Source organism: Pongo pygmaeus, chromosome 3, assembly GCF_028885625.2.
Source record: "Pongo pygmaeus isolate AG05252 chromosome 3, NHGRI_mPonPyg2-v2.0_pri, whole genome shotgun sequence".
Lineage (NCBI taxonomy): Eukaryota > Metazoa > Chordata > Mammalia > Primates > Hominidae > Pongo > Pongo pygmaeus.
The window spans coordinates 82,689,675-82,705,406 of record NC_072376.2 but is presented as its reverse complement, the minus strand read 5'-3'; the positions used below and the strand labels follow the sequence as shown (position 1 = coordinate 82,705,406).

The window sequence follows — 15,732 nt, the reverse complement described above, 5'->3', positions numbered from 1 at the left end:
TGCCTGGACATGACAGGGATTTTTGCCTTCATTTTACACATTAAAAAAATGAGGCTCAAAAAAATAAAAAAATTAATCAATTAGTTATTTTAAAGACAGAGTCTTGCTCTGTTGCCCAGGCTTGAGTGCAGTAGTACGATCATAGCTCTTTGGTGCCTTGAACTCATGGGCTCAAATGATCCTCTTGCCTCAGGCTCTCAAGTAGCTGGGACTACAGGTACATACCAGATAACTTCTCAAACTTTTTTTAGACATACGGTCTTCCTATTGTGTCCAAGCTAGTTTTAAACTCCTAGCCTCAAGAGATCTTCCTGCTTCAGCTTCCTGAGTAACTGAAAGAATATTTTTTTGATAGATGGTTATCTAGGAAGTCCTTTATTAGCACTTTTAATTATTATCACAAGTGGCAAAATATTTTTGGAAGTTTGAATACTAATTTACTCTCATTTGATCATGAATCTTGACAGATTATAAGTAAGTTATTCAGCTTCTGCATATCTGAAACAAGGTGGCTAATAAATCATTAACCGCTAGCAAATCTGTAACCACCTGATACACTAAACATGGAATATATTTCATGGTGCATATTTCCATTTGTTGCGTACTGATGGAGTTGAGCCATATATAGTGAGAAATGTTATTAACCCTATCCATACCTTTCTTTTTGGGGGGCTCTACTGCAGTTTGTATTAATCCCCCTCACTATAGATGAACTGCAATGGTCTGTTATAAGTTTAAATCAGATTAATTTCTACCTTTTAGGTGAATGGAGCAAGAGTATCACCTTGGTTTGTTTTAGTGATTCTGATTACTTTTTTCAATGCCATTTTTCACACTCAAGCATACCAAAATTAAACATTAAATGCCATTGTCATGAGTTCTGAATATAAACACTTGAGGATAGGCAGAATTATGATTTATAATTCTTTGTACTGCATGTTTTAGATGTTCAAAAGTACTCTGCTTATTAAAAATTAAGTTTGTGATTCTTATAAGAATGTGAATGATGAGGTAGCTGTGAAGAGGCCAGAATTTGTCTTCACATTGCTGGGTGTCCCTTTCTTGACTGCTGTGCTTCCTACTTCCAAAGAAAGTTCTAGACCTGGAGTATCACGTTAGTGCCCTAAGGAAATGTAGTTTCTGTAAGGGCCAACTTTCTTCCATCTCCAAAGAAGAAAAAGAGTCAGTTTTCCAAATATGTTTTAATATGCATATCATCCAGGCAGCATAATATTATATTTCAAAGACAAATTTATCCATTTAATTATTGTTTTTAAAAGTTGGTATTCTCTACATAGAATATATTTTCTGAAATGTCAAGAATACTTTCAGGTAAATTAAGAATTAATTTCTTCTAAGACTATCCAATGTGTCTCAATCTATTCCATAATATAATCAATGATAAAGATTCACACGTATCACCAAATTCGAGGCAGCTTAGTTCAAAAAATTTGAAACAGCTTACTGAATTCCTGGAAGAAAATAAAACATCTTTTAAATGTAGGTAAAAAGTATATTTAATGTAAATATTTTTTACTTGAGATCCAAGTTTCTTTTCCAGGATTAGGAGCATCCATATCATTATTTAGTTATCTCTAAGGATATTTGGTTCTAGACATTTTCACATGTTAAGCAATTAACTTTGCTTGTGGGTGCAAGAAAAGCTTATTTTTGTCACATTTCTGAAGTTCCATCTAAGAACGGCAGATGGGTTTATCTGCTCTGCTAGCTATCACTAGTGGCTGCTATTACAGTAGGTAATCACTAGTGGCTGCTTGCAGTATTACAGTAGAAAGGTTCTGAGGCTCCATCAGTGAGTGGAGACAGGGTCATGATGAACTGAAGTGTGTCTCCTGTAGGCCTCTATGTGCGTGTGTGCGTATTGAGGTGAGGAACACAGTCTGCTTCCAAGTATTTTCAGTTCTGACCCAAAATGGAACATGTGTTATGCCAACAATTAAAAATCTTTCAGGCCAGTCACAGTGGCTCATGCCTGCAATCCCAGCACTTTGGGAGGCCGAGGTGGGCAGATTGCTTGAGGCCAGGAGTTCTAGACCAGCCTGGGCAACATGGCAAAACCCCGTTCTTACAAATAATACAAAAATTAGCTAGTATGGTCAGGTGTGGTGGCTCACTCCTGTAATCCCAGCACTTTGGGAGGCCAAGGCGGGTGGATCACTTGAGGTCAGGAGTTCGAGACCAGCCTGGTCAACATGGTTGAACTCTGTCTCTACTAAAAATAAAAAAAATTAGCCAGCTGTGGTGACGTGCGCCTATAATTCTAGCTACTGGGAGGCTGAGGCATGAGAATCGCTTGAACCCAGGAGGCGGGGGTTGCAGTGAGCCGAGATCATGCCACTGCACTCCAGCCTGGGCAACAGAGCAAGACCCTGTCTCAAAACAACCAAAAACACTCACACAAATTCTTCCTTCAGTGTTAATACCAGGGGGTTGGTGGCTGAGTAAAAATATTCCCTCATGTTGCTGGAGTCAACTGTGAGTGAGTAAAGGGGCTTCCTAATCTTACCAAGATCTGTATTTGTCAAGGCAAGACAAAGAACTCCTCTTTTCCATTCTGCAGATGACTTTTATAGCCAAGAAGCGTGTTCCAAGCTAGGAGAATTTACCATTTGCTGATTCTGTGGTGGTTTCCTCGATGGCACGTGTGCTCCTTTGGATGCCTGCAGGGGTGGTCACTGCAAAGTCGTCATCTGTGCCACTGGGAGTCGGGAGGCGGCCTGCTGGGGTTCCCTGGATGGCAGGATTTACACCTGCTCCTCCTCCTGGAAGGCTTCCATCCTGGACATCTGGATTAGCCCCTGCCTGACTGGTGGGCAGGATGCCTCCCGGGAACAAGGAATGGATGATGAGGCTCGTGAAGATTTGTGGCTGGAATGAGGGAGGCAAACAGAAAACAAAGTTAAAAGCAACACATTTTCTTTTCTCTTTTAAGGGGAGCAAGTTTGGGTAGGAATGGAAAGATGGAGAGAGTAAAGTCAGAGAAGACAGCAAAGACCTGGCATTCCTCAGGGGAAATATACCCCTGCTCCAGCCTAGTCTGATTCAATACTGGGACTCTTTGCTATGCTCCATTTTCCTCAGAAATAAATTACATATTATTAAACCTAATATGTAATCTTTCTTTTGCTCATAACATTTTTTTTCAAAAAATAAGAGAATAAAAATTAATGGAAAAATTGATTCAAGTAGATTAATCCTGATGGCTTTCATCCCTTCAAGTTTTTTTGATGTATTTTTCAAAGGCATTGGAATACTTAGTCAGAAACATTTATCCTGGGAATTCAGCTATTGTGTGTTCCTTGAGGATACATAAAGAATTCCTGTCTATTGGAGTTTTTCATTTTTAGAGAGATTCTGATCGAGCAGGTCTGGAGCAAGACCTAGAAATCTGCCTTTTTAACCAGCTTTTGATGCTATCCTGATGTGCTGGGCAAGGAATGAAGTTTGGGAAACACTGTGTTACATTTAAGAGATATTGAAACCAGAATTAGACTTACGCTGGATGACAGATAGGAGTAGAGTATAGATGTTTTCAAACTGAGGGTTGTGATATCCACAGTTTTGAAGTGAAAAAGGTGAGTGTCAGTCATCATTAAACAATAAAACAGACAGTAGACTAGTAGTGCATTCTAGATAGTAAAGGTGAATGCTGTTTCGTGAATGTGTGTGTGTGTGTGTGTGTGTGTTAAGCTGCATGAAAAATGTAGTTGCTATTGTGAGTTGTATTAAAAATGTTTGAAAAACCACTAGTGTAGTAGGTTAAAAAATGGCATTGGATCTGGATCCACTCTTTTCTTGTCATTGTTGCCTTTCAGGCCTAAATTACTTAAACTTTTAACCTCAGTTTCTTTATCTGTAAAGCTGGGTCAAAAATATCTGCTTTGTGCTTTGGGGAAGGTTGAAGGCAACATATGTAAAGGATCTGCTAAAGTGCTGGTTATATAGAAGAACCTTCAGTAGCTGGATATGGATGTTCATGTATCAATGTTGGCAAAACAGACACTAGCCCCATTCCTTGATGATTATTTATGGACAATATAGAAAATATCTACATTTTCCATAATAGAAAAGCTGTTGAGTAACTGTGTTCCCAAATATTGCCTCAGTTCTGTACTGTTGTCATGTTTAGATATCATGTTAATTCAAGTCCTTTTCTCTAGAAAAGGACCTATGGAGGAATGCATAGAAGTGTCTAGCAATGGTGATATGAACTGTATTTAGGTACAGCCCTCCAATTATTTATGTGTGTAGGAAAGAGTTCATTTATCACTATGTGATGCTGGAAAAAGATATATTTTTCCATAAAAATTAAAAATCCAAGTCAAGGAATTTAATCTTTCCTGTAAAAAGTCAATATTTATATTATTCTACATTTGCATACATTTCAATAGTTTATAATCCTAGACTGAAATCCTTATGAAGTGAAAAAATGTGCATTGCCTTTCTGGATAGAACTGAATCTGATAGCAATAAATGGAAACAAAAGCTAAGTCAAATTAATAGAAAAATAGCTGCAGAAGTATAATGAAATCCCCAAACAAAGAAAGGATAATCTAACGCAAGGAACTATAAAAATGTTCAGTTCATTGTAGTACATACCATATTTAGGATTTATGGTCAAAAGAGACTATATGAGGACAGAAAACATTGTGATAGAAGTGAAAATAATTTGAAATAGTATTTTTAATTTTTTTTACCAATTCCTCTGAGCTTAGGATAGTGCCCTAAAAGCAAAATGACAAACACAATTTGTTAGACACATTTTAATATATTTGTAGTAATATATGTATAATATCACTTCAAACTTAAAATACTTTCAAAGATTATAGAGATTTTTCCTTTCCAATAATATGTTAAACTGCCTTATGATCTATATTACAAAACTCAAGTCAGCATATGATGTGAGACTGCTAACATTCATTTTTTGAGTAATGAGTTAATCTCCTTCCAAAAATTATGTATTTTTCTATCATTAAGTGGATGTTCATTGAAGAAATCTTATGCAGAAAGCAAGCTCTTGTGATTATCAGTGTCCATACAGCACAAAGTACATTGAAAACCTCACAACTATCTACTGAATTGAGGTAAGAATAAATATTTCACAGCAAGGTGATTTAAAATCAAGACAATATTAAGCATAATTTTTACCTGGGCTCCAAGTTGTGTGACAAAAATTGGTAACATCTGAAAAAATGAGAGAAAAACTCATTCAAAAGTAAGCTCTGGAAGATGGTATAAATACTGATATCTTTTTTTTTTTTTTTTTTTTGGAGATGGAGTCTTGCTCTGTTGCCCAGGCTGGAATGCAGTGGCATGGTCTCGGCTCACTGCAACCTCTGCCTCTTGGGTTCAAGTGATTCTCCTGCCTCAGCCTCCTGAGTAGCTGGGATTACAGCTGCCTGCTACTATGCCCAGTTAATGTTTTATATTTTTAGTAGAGACGGGATTTCACCATGTTGGTCAGGCTGGTCTCAAACTCCTGATATTGTGATCTGCCTGCCTCAGCCTCCCAAAGCTCTTGGATTACAGGCGTGAGCCACCTCGCCCGGCCATTGATACCTTCTTAAAAGGATATAGTATCTGTTAAACAGATATTTATTACTAATGTATTATCTATAATCATAGGTATAAATTCATAGATCTGGATGGGAGTTTGGAACTTTTCCAATTTGTAAAAAGAATATCAGTCCCAGAGAGATTTAGAAACCAGTTCAAGATAGCACATTTAGAAGATAGAGGTTAGTAAACTGGATAAACAGCAAAAAATTGTTCTCAAGAAGTCTCCAAACTGAAAATTATTTCAAGTAACAATAATGTTAAAATGTACAGATTTCTTTCAAATGGCATCTCAGAAGACACATTAAAACATGCGATGGGTATTTTCAAATGTGAAGATTTCTTGAGGTGTATATATTTAGTCTTGCAATAGTTGTCTGGACATCTAGCTGTTAAAATAAAGCAATTATAGGGAATATTGCTCAGTAACCCCTGGCATTGGCATAGCTCTTAGTACTAGGCAAGAAATAATTCAAGGGTCACTGATAACAAACTAAATATTATAAATTTAGTTCACAAAAAGATGAAAAAGATTTGAGTGAGGTGTTGGCATTCTCCCATACTCTCTGCTACTCTGAGAACCGGCCTGAAGTTTGTCAAAGAAAGCTAAGGTTTTAAAAATTTATTCTTATTTCTATAGAAAATTCAAAGTGTCAGGAAAGTAATCAGAATGGGACTCTTAATTTCATAATTACCAAACCAGAAGATTTGAAAGTCTTATGAAATAGACTGTTAACTATTGTTTCCCAAGACAGTTGGTGCAGGAATTATGGAACTATGGAATGCCAACAAGGAAAAATTACATACATTTATTAAAAAGCCTTACTCACAATCAGGTGCTTGTCTACTGACAAAAAAGGACAACAAAACAAGAACAAAAAACCCTACTAGCCTTCACGTGGCAATGGGAAAGTGGTTGGTACATTTTGGATTTAAGAGAAAATGAAATGGAAATTTCTTATTTAATGGAAATTTGGAGTGGAAAGAACAAAAAGATAAAAAGAGGAAACCATAGACGTCTAAGTAAAAACTGTAATGAAAGGTACTCTAATTGTTCACCAATATAACAATAAAGAGGACTTTTTTCTTAGTTGTCGGTAGAGAAATTATTTGAAGTCGTAATAACACATCGCACGTTTACTATGTGGTAGGCATTGTTTTAAGTGTTTTCCATATATTTACTCGTTTGATCTTTGGAACAGCTGTAGAGGAAGGTTCTACTTTAATGCCCATTTTAAATTTTGAGCAAAATGAGTCACAGAGTGGTTAAGTAACTTGGCCAACATCATATAAGTAATAAACGTAGAGCTGACATTTAACCAGAAATTGTGTGGTTCTAGAGTTCACAAGCGTGGTTCATTTTTCTTTGATAAATGCGAGCCACCAGTAGGTGTCCAGGTTGTGGCAGAGATAATAAGCCACTCTGCACAGGGAAAGGCAGGGTTGGAGGGACTAGAGCTGCCCAGGGGAAGGTCAGGTATGGGAACCCTTGGTGGTAGCACATTCTAGAGACATTGAAGAATTCCCACAGCAAATGGGGACCGATTTATAATATTGCATAGAGAATGTACAACGTGAAACTCTCTATACTGAAACTTTTGTAACATCTCCAGGCTCCACTAATGCCTTGACTTAGGAGGGTACTCTCTGGGGAACATGAAGATGTAGTAAGTCTACCTTCAAGGTTAGAGGAGGGCAACAATGGAGACTGAAGCTGGGCAATCAGTATGTAGATTATACTATGATCACCTGTTATGGAGAGTCTCTTTTTATTTGCATCTTAAATCTTTTTCAGAGGGTCACTTTTATTATAAAAAATGTTATTATCAAGATACTTTGTGTGTCTTTGGCCCCAGAAATTCTATTCCTAAGAGTTGGTCCAAAGGAAATAGTCATTGGAATGTCATAGACTTAGTCACAAGGATGCTTACTGTAGCGTTGTTTATAGAAGCAAAGACTTTGGAAAAACCCCCAGATTTTCATAATAAGTAATTTAGTATACCATGGACTACTAAGCAGTCATTAAAAACAACATTGTGAGTGAACATTTTAAAACATGAAAACTATTCAAAATATATTTGTGGAAAAAAGCATGTTACAAAACATTATAGCAAAAGCATTTTATTTAAAAATGTACTTATGTGTATAGAAAAAAGACTGGAAGGACATACTCTAGAATGTTGACAGTGTTTGATTATGGCTAATGAGATTCCAAGTGAATTTTATTTTATTTTTTGCTTACATGTAAATTTTAGAAAATTTACATTTCCTAAATTCTTTATAATTAACATATATTACTTACACAATAATAAATGCTTCTACAAAAAATTAGACCATTATGTTGGATAATGGGGGCTGAGGTCACATGTTGGGGAGAATAAGTTATCTACAAACAACTTAGTCTTGCTGTAAAAGGATTATTGTATTTTCCTCCAGAGTCTTTCTTTTCCTTTTCTTTTTTTTTTGAGACAGAATCCCCCTCCATCACCCAGGATGGAGTGCAGTGACGCAATCGCTGCTCACTGCAGCCTTGACCTCCCTTGCTCAAGTGATCCTCTCACTTCAGCCTCCCGAGTACCTGGGACTATAGGTGAGCCCCACCACGCCTGGCTATTTATTTTATTTTATTTTTTGTAGAGATAAGTCTCACTATGTTGCCCAGGCTGGTCTCAAACGCCTAGGCTCAAGTGATCCTCTTGCCTTGGCCTTCCAAAGTGCAGGGATTACAGCGTGGGACACTGCACCCAGCCCCTCTGGAGCCTATTACGCTATTTAGAAAAGTTTCGAGAAGGTAAGAATTTGGAATTTGTTCAATGTTAAAATGCAAACACTTCAAAAACAGGTGATGCCTAAAGTATGTCGTTTGTATCTTAGTGTAAGAGGATTTTCAGGTTTCTTTTTTTTGAAAGCAAGTGATAGTGGGAGGTGGTAAATACTGAAAAGTCCTTGGGGACTTTCAAGGGGGAATGAGAAAAAGGGCACAAAAATGGGACAATTAGATTTGCTCAAGATAAACTTTATCCACCTCTTAATTTTTCTTTGAGATGATCTTGGTCACCAAGAAAGTCTTCAAGAGAAAACAATATGCTAGAAAAAAATCCTGGGATCTCTCAATTTCCCCCCATGTATTTTTCACTTTTCAATCTTCCCCAACTTTTCAAGGTTTCCTGTCCATTAAACATATATTCTAGAGAGGTTGTGGGGTAGCATGGTCAGTTCTCTGGGTATGTTTATGAATTTTCATTAAGAACCAGATTGTCAAATACTGGTCTATGTTCAGCAGAACATTCGTCAGTTAACAATCTGGGCAAAGTTTTCAAGAAGCTTTAAAAAATTTTGTTTCTACTGTAGGCTTTCACCTGAGAGAAAATGCTCTCTAATGTTAAAACTAAAGTCCAGCTGTTCAACTTACATGTGGGTGCAGTTGCTGTTGTACATTCAACCCTCCCAGGGTCAACGGGTGGGTCTGGGTACCAGGTGTCATTCCTGCAGCAGGATTTAACTGTAGGGCAAGGAAGAAGACTTTCATTGTATTTTTTTTTTTTTCAGTTTGGATATTTAGGAAACTAAAATGTTTTTACTAAACGTAAAATATATTTAAAGGAAGGAATTGCTATGTAAATACATAGTATTCTATTGCATGTATGCTTAGACACAAAGATGAAATTTAAAGACTTATTTAGTCTGCTTGTACAACTACAAGGGCTATTGCTAACTTTTCCCCTGTTAAGTTTTTCTTTGACATTTAACCTATTCTGTTTGAGAATTACTTAAGTGATTTATTTTTATCCTTGCTTTCCCTTTTTGGCTACAAGAGCATTGTTCCTGAAAATTTTCTGATAGCTTTTTTACAATTAAGAAATTAACTCTTCTAGGTTATGCATGAAAATTATGAGGTTCAGACTATGTATTTTGTCTGGAACATGAACTATATTTAAATTTGACCACTAAAAAAATCCACTTTAAGTCAGGAAAGAAACTTATTGTTCTTCTCAAACAGATTATACAGATATTCTATGAGAGGACTGAAGATCTATACAGATATTCTGTAAGAAGACACTGAAGATCTTTGTCTCTTCCAGTTTGCTCCTGTCATTGTGGGTGATAATAGCAGTGACAGTGTTTATGTGGATGTGTGGATGCTGTAGGGGCATTAAGGAAGGTATGATGGAGGAATGGAGAGAGGAGGAGAAGAGGGTAGAGAAACTGGAGAAGGAAAGAATCAGATCCATTTGTTTAGAGACTCTCTTGCTAAGAAAAACGTTTAATGATGTCCAACTCTCTTGGACTCTTCTCTCCTCTCTTTCAACTTATCTATGTGAATAAGTATGTGTGTGTTTTCATTTATGGATATACACACCCATATGCGTGCTCCCCCCACCATAACATTAGGCATTATATTTATTTCACCATGGGTATTAAAATGATATAAAAGATCACTTACCAGATGCAGATCTGGCCCCAGTGTGAGCATCTGTGTTAATGGTATCAGACTTAAAGAAGGAAAGACCTGCAGGGGATTAAAAGTAATGTATGAGACAAAAGGTTGTCTGCTTCCCTTACTCTGTCAATGGTGGATATCCTCATGTAATTGACAATCCTGTCAGAGGTGGGTTTACCATGAAGGTAAATAAAGATGAAGCCTCGGGGCCTTTCACTAGCATTGCCACCTTTGTGGCCCTGGGGGGGTGTCCTAGCAATGTCTCAAGCTTACGGTATTTATCAGCTTAAGAAAATTTGTGATTTACTCTTATTTCTTATCACATTATAAATATTTATTTCAGTACTTAATTTTACATATCTAATTTTGTATTCTGTTTCTTAAAGAAGGTTCCCAAATTGTATAAGATTCAGATTCCTTAAGGGGGGAGAATGGTTCTTGACTTGAGTGTTCTGTTGACTGAGGAGAAGACTTTAGACTCTAGTGTTATCTGATTATATTACTTCACAAAATGTAGAAGTAGGTAAGCCATGGCCCTTCACAGCAGAGGAAGAGTTGAAGTGGGAGGGAGGGCAGTAGCCAAAAGATAATGCAGTTTTCAAAAGTATTTAAATATACTTTGAAGAAACAGATGGAACAGCAACACATCAACACATCAGCAACAATGAAACTTTACAAAACCAGGAGGAAATCCGCAGTTATTTTTTATAGATCATCTCCGATTCCCTGCTATTGCTGGCAAATACTGCATATGATAATGCTACAGTACCTCAAGGCCATAGATGACCAAGCTTTGTAAATAGACATAGCTATTCCTTTTCAAAGTTGACTAGATTTCACTGCTAAACCAAATTATTATTCAGATAAAAGGAAAAAGAATTAGAGTGCTTTACTTTTCCTATTCAAATTTTTCAGAAAATTATATCAGTTCTTTTCCCCACTCCCAAACGAAAAGCCTCTCTCTCGTTGAGTCATGTACAGTCTTCATGTAAATCTTGATTTTAAACCTACCAGTCTTAAAGTGTTTTCTTTACCGGTTTGTACATGTTCCATATTGTAGGACTCTTACCTGATTTGACTGCTGTTGGTTTGGTAGTGTTCCCTGATCCGGAGCCCGTTTTGTGGGAGGGAGTCCCAAAGCAGGTTTAAGCTGCTTTTGTGAAAACAAATACATATTTGATGAGGCAGGAATGTGTTTAAGATTTTGTATCCATTTATATGCAGGTTGCCCCCAATGCAAAAATGTCTATCTTTTAGGCTTTGTGTATTTTAGAGGAGTTTAATTCCCTGAAACATTATGTGCATGGTAGGACATGTAATTGTAGAGTGGAAAAATGCCAGCCCAGGAGGGGTGGGATGCACCCGAGCACATGGGATATCTTGTGGTGGTTCCTGGCTCCCATTTCTTTTCTGTATCTGCCTTTCTCTTTTGCCAGGACGTGAATATATAATCTGTACCTTAGCTCTGTGCACATTTGCATTTTCTCAGGGCTTGAGGTAAGTTGCCGTCATTCTTAGTACCTTTTCATGAAGCTTCCCACTATTGCCATGCCTGCCACGTCACTCTTGTAACAGAAGTTCAGTTTTCTTCCTGGCCTGGATATTTTATTACTGTATTAAAAATCACTGAATTTTAGATATGAAACTATTCCTCCTACACATTTTATCTAGTTGTATTATTTTTTCTAATAGATGAGGCAACTGATGCTTATAGTAACTTGCCCAAGGTGACATGGTGAGCAGCGGAGCCAGTGCTAGATCCCTGTAAGTGCTCTTAGTCTCCGAATAAAAAAACTTCTCTTTTGCCAGGTTGACCAAATCTGCTTTTGCTCCTGGAGGCATCCTGGAAGGCACAGGGGTGTGGCCCTGTGGCTCTGCACCAGCCCTTGAGTCATCTAAGTTTACCCTGGAGCAGTTTTGGTTTCACGTTGGAGTTTCCCCCTTAGTTATGGGGAGAGGGCATGGTGGCTCACGCATGTAATCCCAGCACTTTGGGAGGCCAAGGCAGGTGGACCACTTGAGGTCAGGAGTTCAGGACCAGCCTGGCTAACATGATGAAACCATCTTTACTAAAAATACAAAAATTAGCCGAGCATGGTGGTGCACGCCTATAATCCCAGCTACTTGGGAGGTTGAGGAAGGAGAATTGCTTGAACCCGGGAGCCGGAGGTTGCAGAGCGAGACTCCGTCTCAAAAAAAAAAAAAAAAAAAAGAGAGGTTGGTATTACCTGTTCTAGGAGGTCCCTTTCAGCTTTAAGATTATATATACATATATATAATACATATATAAAATATATAATACATATATATAAAATACATATATATTTTGTAAGTAAGCCTTTTCATCTCCCACAATCTATTGTTAGTATAGTAGCCAGAGTGACCCTGTGAAAATGATAGTCTAATATTGTCGCTCTTCTGCTCAGTCCCTGCAATGACTACCAATTTTTTTTTTCTTTTCTTTCTTTTCTTCTTCTTCTTCTTTTTTTTTTTTTAAGTGGAGTCTTGTTCTGTCATCCAGATTGGAGTGCAGTGGCGTGATCTTGGCTCAATGCAACCTCCATCTCCCAGGTTCAAATGATTCTCCTGCCTCAGCCTCCTGAGTAGCTGGGATTACCAGTGCACACCATCACGTCCAGCTAATTTTTTGTATTTTTAGTAGAGACGGGGTTTCACCGTATTGGTCAGTCTGGTCTTGAACTCCTGATCTCAAGTGATCTGCCTGCCTTAGCCTCCCAAAGTGTTGGGATTATGGTCGTGAGCCACTGTGCCTGGCCAACGACTGTCAATTTCACTCAGAGTAAAACCCAGAGCCCCCACAGTGGTCTACAGGGCTCTGGGCTCCCAGTAGCTCTCTGATCTTTCCTGCCTCATTTCCCCTCCCTCACTCTGCTCTGGCCATCCAGCCTTTTTGCTGTTTCTGCGACAGGTAAAATCCATTCCTGCTTCAGAATTTCACCTCCACCTGTTCCTTCTGTCTGGAATGTTCTTTCCCTGAACATTGGCTTAACTCTCTCACCTATTTCTTTACTTGAATTTCCCTCTTATTGAGGCCAAACCTGACTGCTGTCCTGAATATGCAGCCTGCCCCTTCTCCACTGTGCACCACCAGCCTGCTCCATCTCACCCTGCTCTGGGATCTTTTTTTCATAGTGCTCACCATCTCCTAACCTGTCATGTGACCTACTGATTTAGACTGCTCACCATTTATCATTTGTTTCCTTGCTAAAATATAGACTTCACTGTGGTTTATTCAATGATCCATCTCAAAAAGATAAATCCATGTCTGGCATATAGTAAGCACTCAACAAATATTTGTTGAAGGAATAAAATCTTGTTTTCTTCTAGGGCCTTCACTTTCTGTGACTTTGATTTGTCTTGTATTTATTTCTTCTACTCATTGTGTTTTCCCTCTGGTACCTATCCTCAAACTTTTGATCTACTGAAAATAATTGCTAGGCTGTTGTATGTGTCCACATTTGCAAATGGATTTACTCTTTATACCTTTATGCTAACTCAGTAAATTCATTTACAAATAATAAAAAATACCTTATCTATGTGTCCTGATGTTTCATTTGGTATTGTTTCTATAATGAATAGACATTTCAGTGTCGCCTCCCTGCTGTCCTGCCCCACTAGCTCTCTAGCTGCTTTCATTGTCTATTAGCAATCTGCTGTGGCCTGCACAGCAGGCCTGTTCCACCTCAGCCTACCTCACATGAGAGCTGCGCTCCTGGAAAGTTTTGCTTGTTTTGAGTTTTCGCCAATTATGTGGTAATTTAAATATACTAGAGAAACTGTATTTTGAAGAATCTTTCAGTAAATGTATCTGACGAAGTGAAAGAACCATTTGTTTTATAAAAAAGTTAACTTCATGCTTTACCTTGTTTAGAAAATTAAACTTTTACAGACAACTTCTTTCAAGGAGGACACACACACACACACGTATGTATTTGGGATAAAGTAAGAAGGAGGTTGGCTACCATATCTTGTCTCATCCTCCCCCTGCATAATCCCACCCTGTTCATTTCCTTCACATAACTAATCACAGTTATTATTTATAATTTGACATTTCTTTAAAAATCATTTGAGTAAAAAATAAAAAAATTGGCAAGTGACACTGGTAAAAATAAAAAAGTTAAAAAATTAAAAAAAATTAATGTCTACAATCCTTGTGAACATCATGAAGTATTATGCCTTTTTCCCCCTTCTTACTATTGTTTCTTCAGCACCTAGCACAATGTCTGGCATATAGAAAGTTTTTAATAAATATTTGTTGATTGTATGAATGGATGCAGAAGTATTGAGTAAGCCTGAGGCCCAACTAAGTATGCTTTCTTTTATTCTGTTATTTCATAGCAAGTATATTGTAATTTTTTTCTTAATGGTCTTGAGCCATCTTGAACAGTCAAAGAGAAGTTCACCTAGAGATCCAAACCATCATCCCTATGTCTACAAAATAATGGAGTAAATGTTGGCGTTCTAGTGCTTTTTTATTTTTTCCTGTTACATGTGAATACTGTTTATGATGAAATGTTCTAAGTCAAAAATTTTGATCATTTTAATCATATGCCTTTGATATCATATGTTTTGGTGGTCTTTTTTAGAATTTATACAATCTAGGTGTTTAGTGTTTCCAAGTAGAAAAATTAGAAAACATAGTTTACCTCTTTATTCATGAGCATATAACTAGTTGCCAAGAAAAAAGTTCTTTTTGGAAAATAAAATAATCATCCACTTAACGTATTCATTTTTCTCCTGATTTCTAGCCTATTGCTCTGCCAAAATAATTGACCTTTTACCACGATGGAGTGGATACATTTAAAAAAATGCAAGTACATTGAAATATGTACTAACAGCTTATTAGCTTGTCATTTTCTGTCTTGGAAAATAAACACTGGACACTCTCAGGGAATGAGTCACAAAACAGAGCAGTTTTGATGGAGGACAGGAGAGAGGTAGGTCTGCAGCTAGAGATGCTGTTGAAGCTGGTTGGCATATAAAACAAACATAACATACTTACTGGTAGTGACCGAGTTGATCCTAGAAGACAAAACAGTAGAATCGTAGTCTTCATGTTTCAAATTGCTACCTACAACAACAAAAAAGTGTTACTCTTCCATGTATTTTTTTTCCTTTTAAGAGAAAATGTTACTTTAAAAACAAATGTTCTACTTGAAACATGGTCAATTAATGTTACCTTTGTGTCCAGGAGGCAAAATGTACAATACTGAAGGTCCAGTTGATTTCTCAAGTTTACTCTGGTGAAAAATTTTACCCTTCAATGATGTATGTGTTTGTAGAAGAAATTTAAACTCAGTTCCAGGAGACTGGAAACTGAGAGACCAATCAGGATTTAGCTGTCTGTTAAATCATTTGGTTTTTTTTCATTTCCCAACACTTCATTAGGTGGTTTATTAGCTGCAGACATTATATTACCCAATGTCTACCATTTGAATAGAAGGTGTTTCAACGAGACATGCCTTATGTAATTAAAAAAAGATGCAGACAATAAAATAATTAAATGCTTCTTCACCTCCTTCTTCTTCCCAAATGATTTCTCAGATGTATGTGTTTTATCATGTAAGTATGAACACATAAATCAAACATCAAAATATAGGGCTCTGCGCATAGCTTAAAAAATGAAGTCTATTATGTAGATTGCTCTGGAACTTACGTTTACTTAACAAATAATGGACAACTTTACATGTTAG

The 15,732-nt window shown here is 37.2% G+C and overlaps 1 protein-coding gene across 5 annotated transcripts; it reads right to left on the bottom strand.

Annotated features, from left to right (window-relative positions):
• Positions 1-1,183: 1,183 nt before the first annotated feature.
• AMTN (amelotin) lies at positions 1,184-15,304 on the bottom strand. 5 transcript variants are annotated; one of them, XM_063663276.1, is made up of 9 exons: positions 15,219-15,304; positions 15,042-15,110; positions 11,088-11,171; positions 10,022-10,087; positions 8,990-9,079; positions 5,170-5,205; positions 4,719-4,745; positions 2,628-2,889; positions 1,184-1,472 (listed from the first exon to the last, which is right to left on the bottom strand). In XM_063663276.1, exons 2-9 carry the CDS (start codon positions 15,093-15,095, stop codon positions 1,462-1,464), a joined length of 630 nt encoding a protein of 209 aa, XP_063519346.1. In that variant the 5' UTR covers positions 15,096-15,110; positions 15,219-15,304; the 3' UTR covers positions 1,184-1,461. The 5 variants fall into 5 exon arrangements, with proteins under 5 accessions (XP_063519346.1, XP_063519348.1, XP_063519340.1 ...); XM_063663278.1 differs by having other exon boundaries at positions 11,088-11,168; XM_063663270.1 differs by lacking the exon at positions 1,184-1,472 and having other exon boundaries at positions 2,391-2,889; positions 15,219-15,296.
• Positions 15,305-15,732: the final 428 nt, after the last annotated feature.

Coding starts and splice junctions, on each gene's coding strand:
- AMTN (XM_063663270.1), bottom strand. CDS start 15,095: ATGAAGACTACGATTCTACTGTTTTGTCTTCTAGGATCAACTCGGTCA. Junction 9,080..10,021: donor TGGGGCCAGATCTGCATCTG/GTAAGTGATCTT, acceptor CTTGCCCTACAG/TTAAATCCTGCTGCAGGAAT. Junction 5,206..8,989: donor AACAGCAACTGCACCCACAT/GTAAGTTGAACA, acceptor TCATTTTTTCAG/ATGTTACCAATTTTTGTCAC.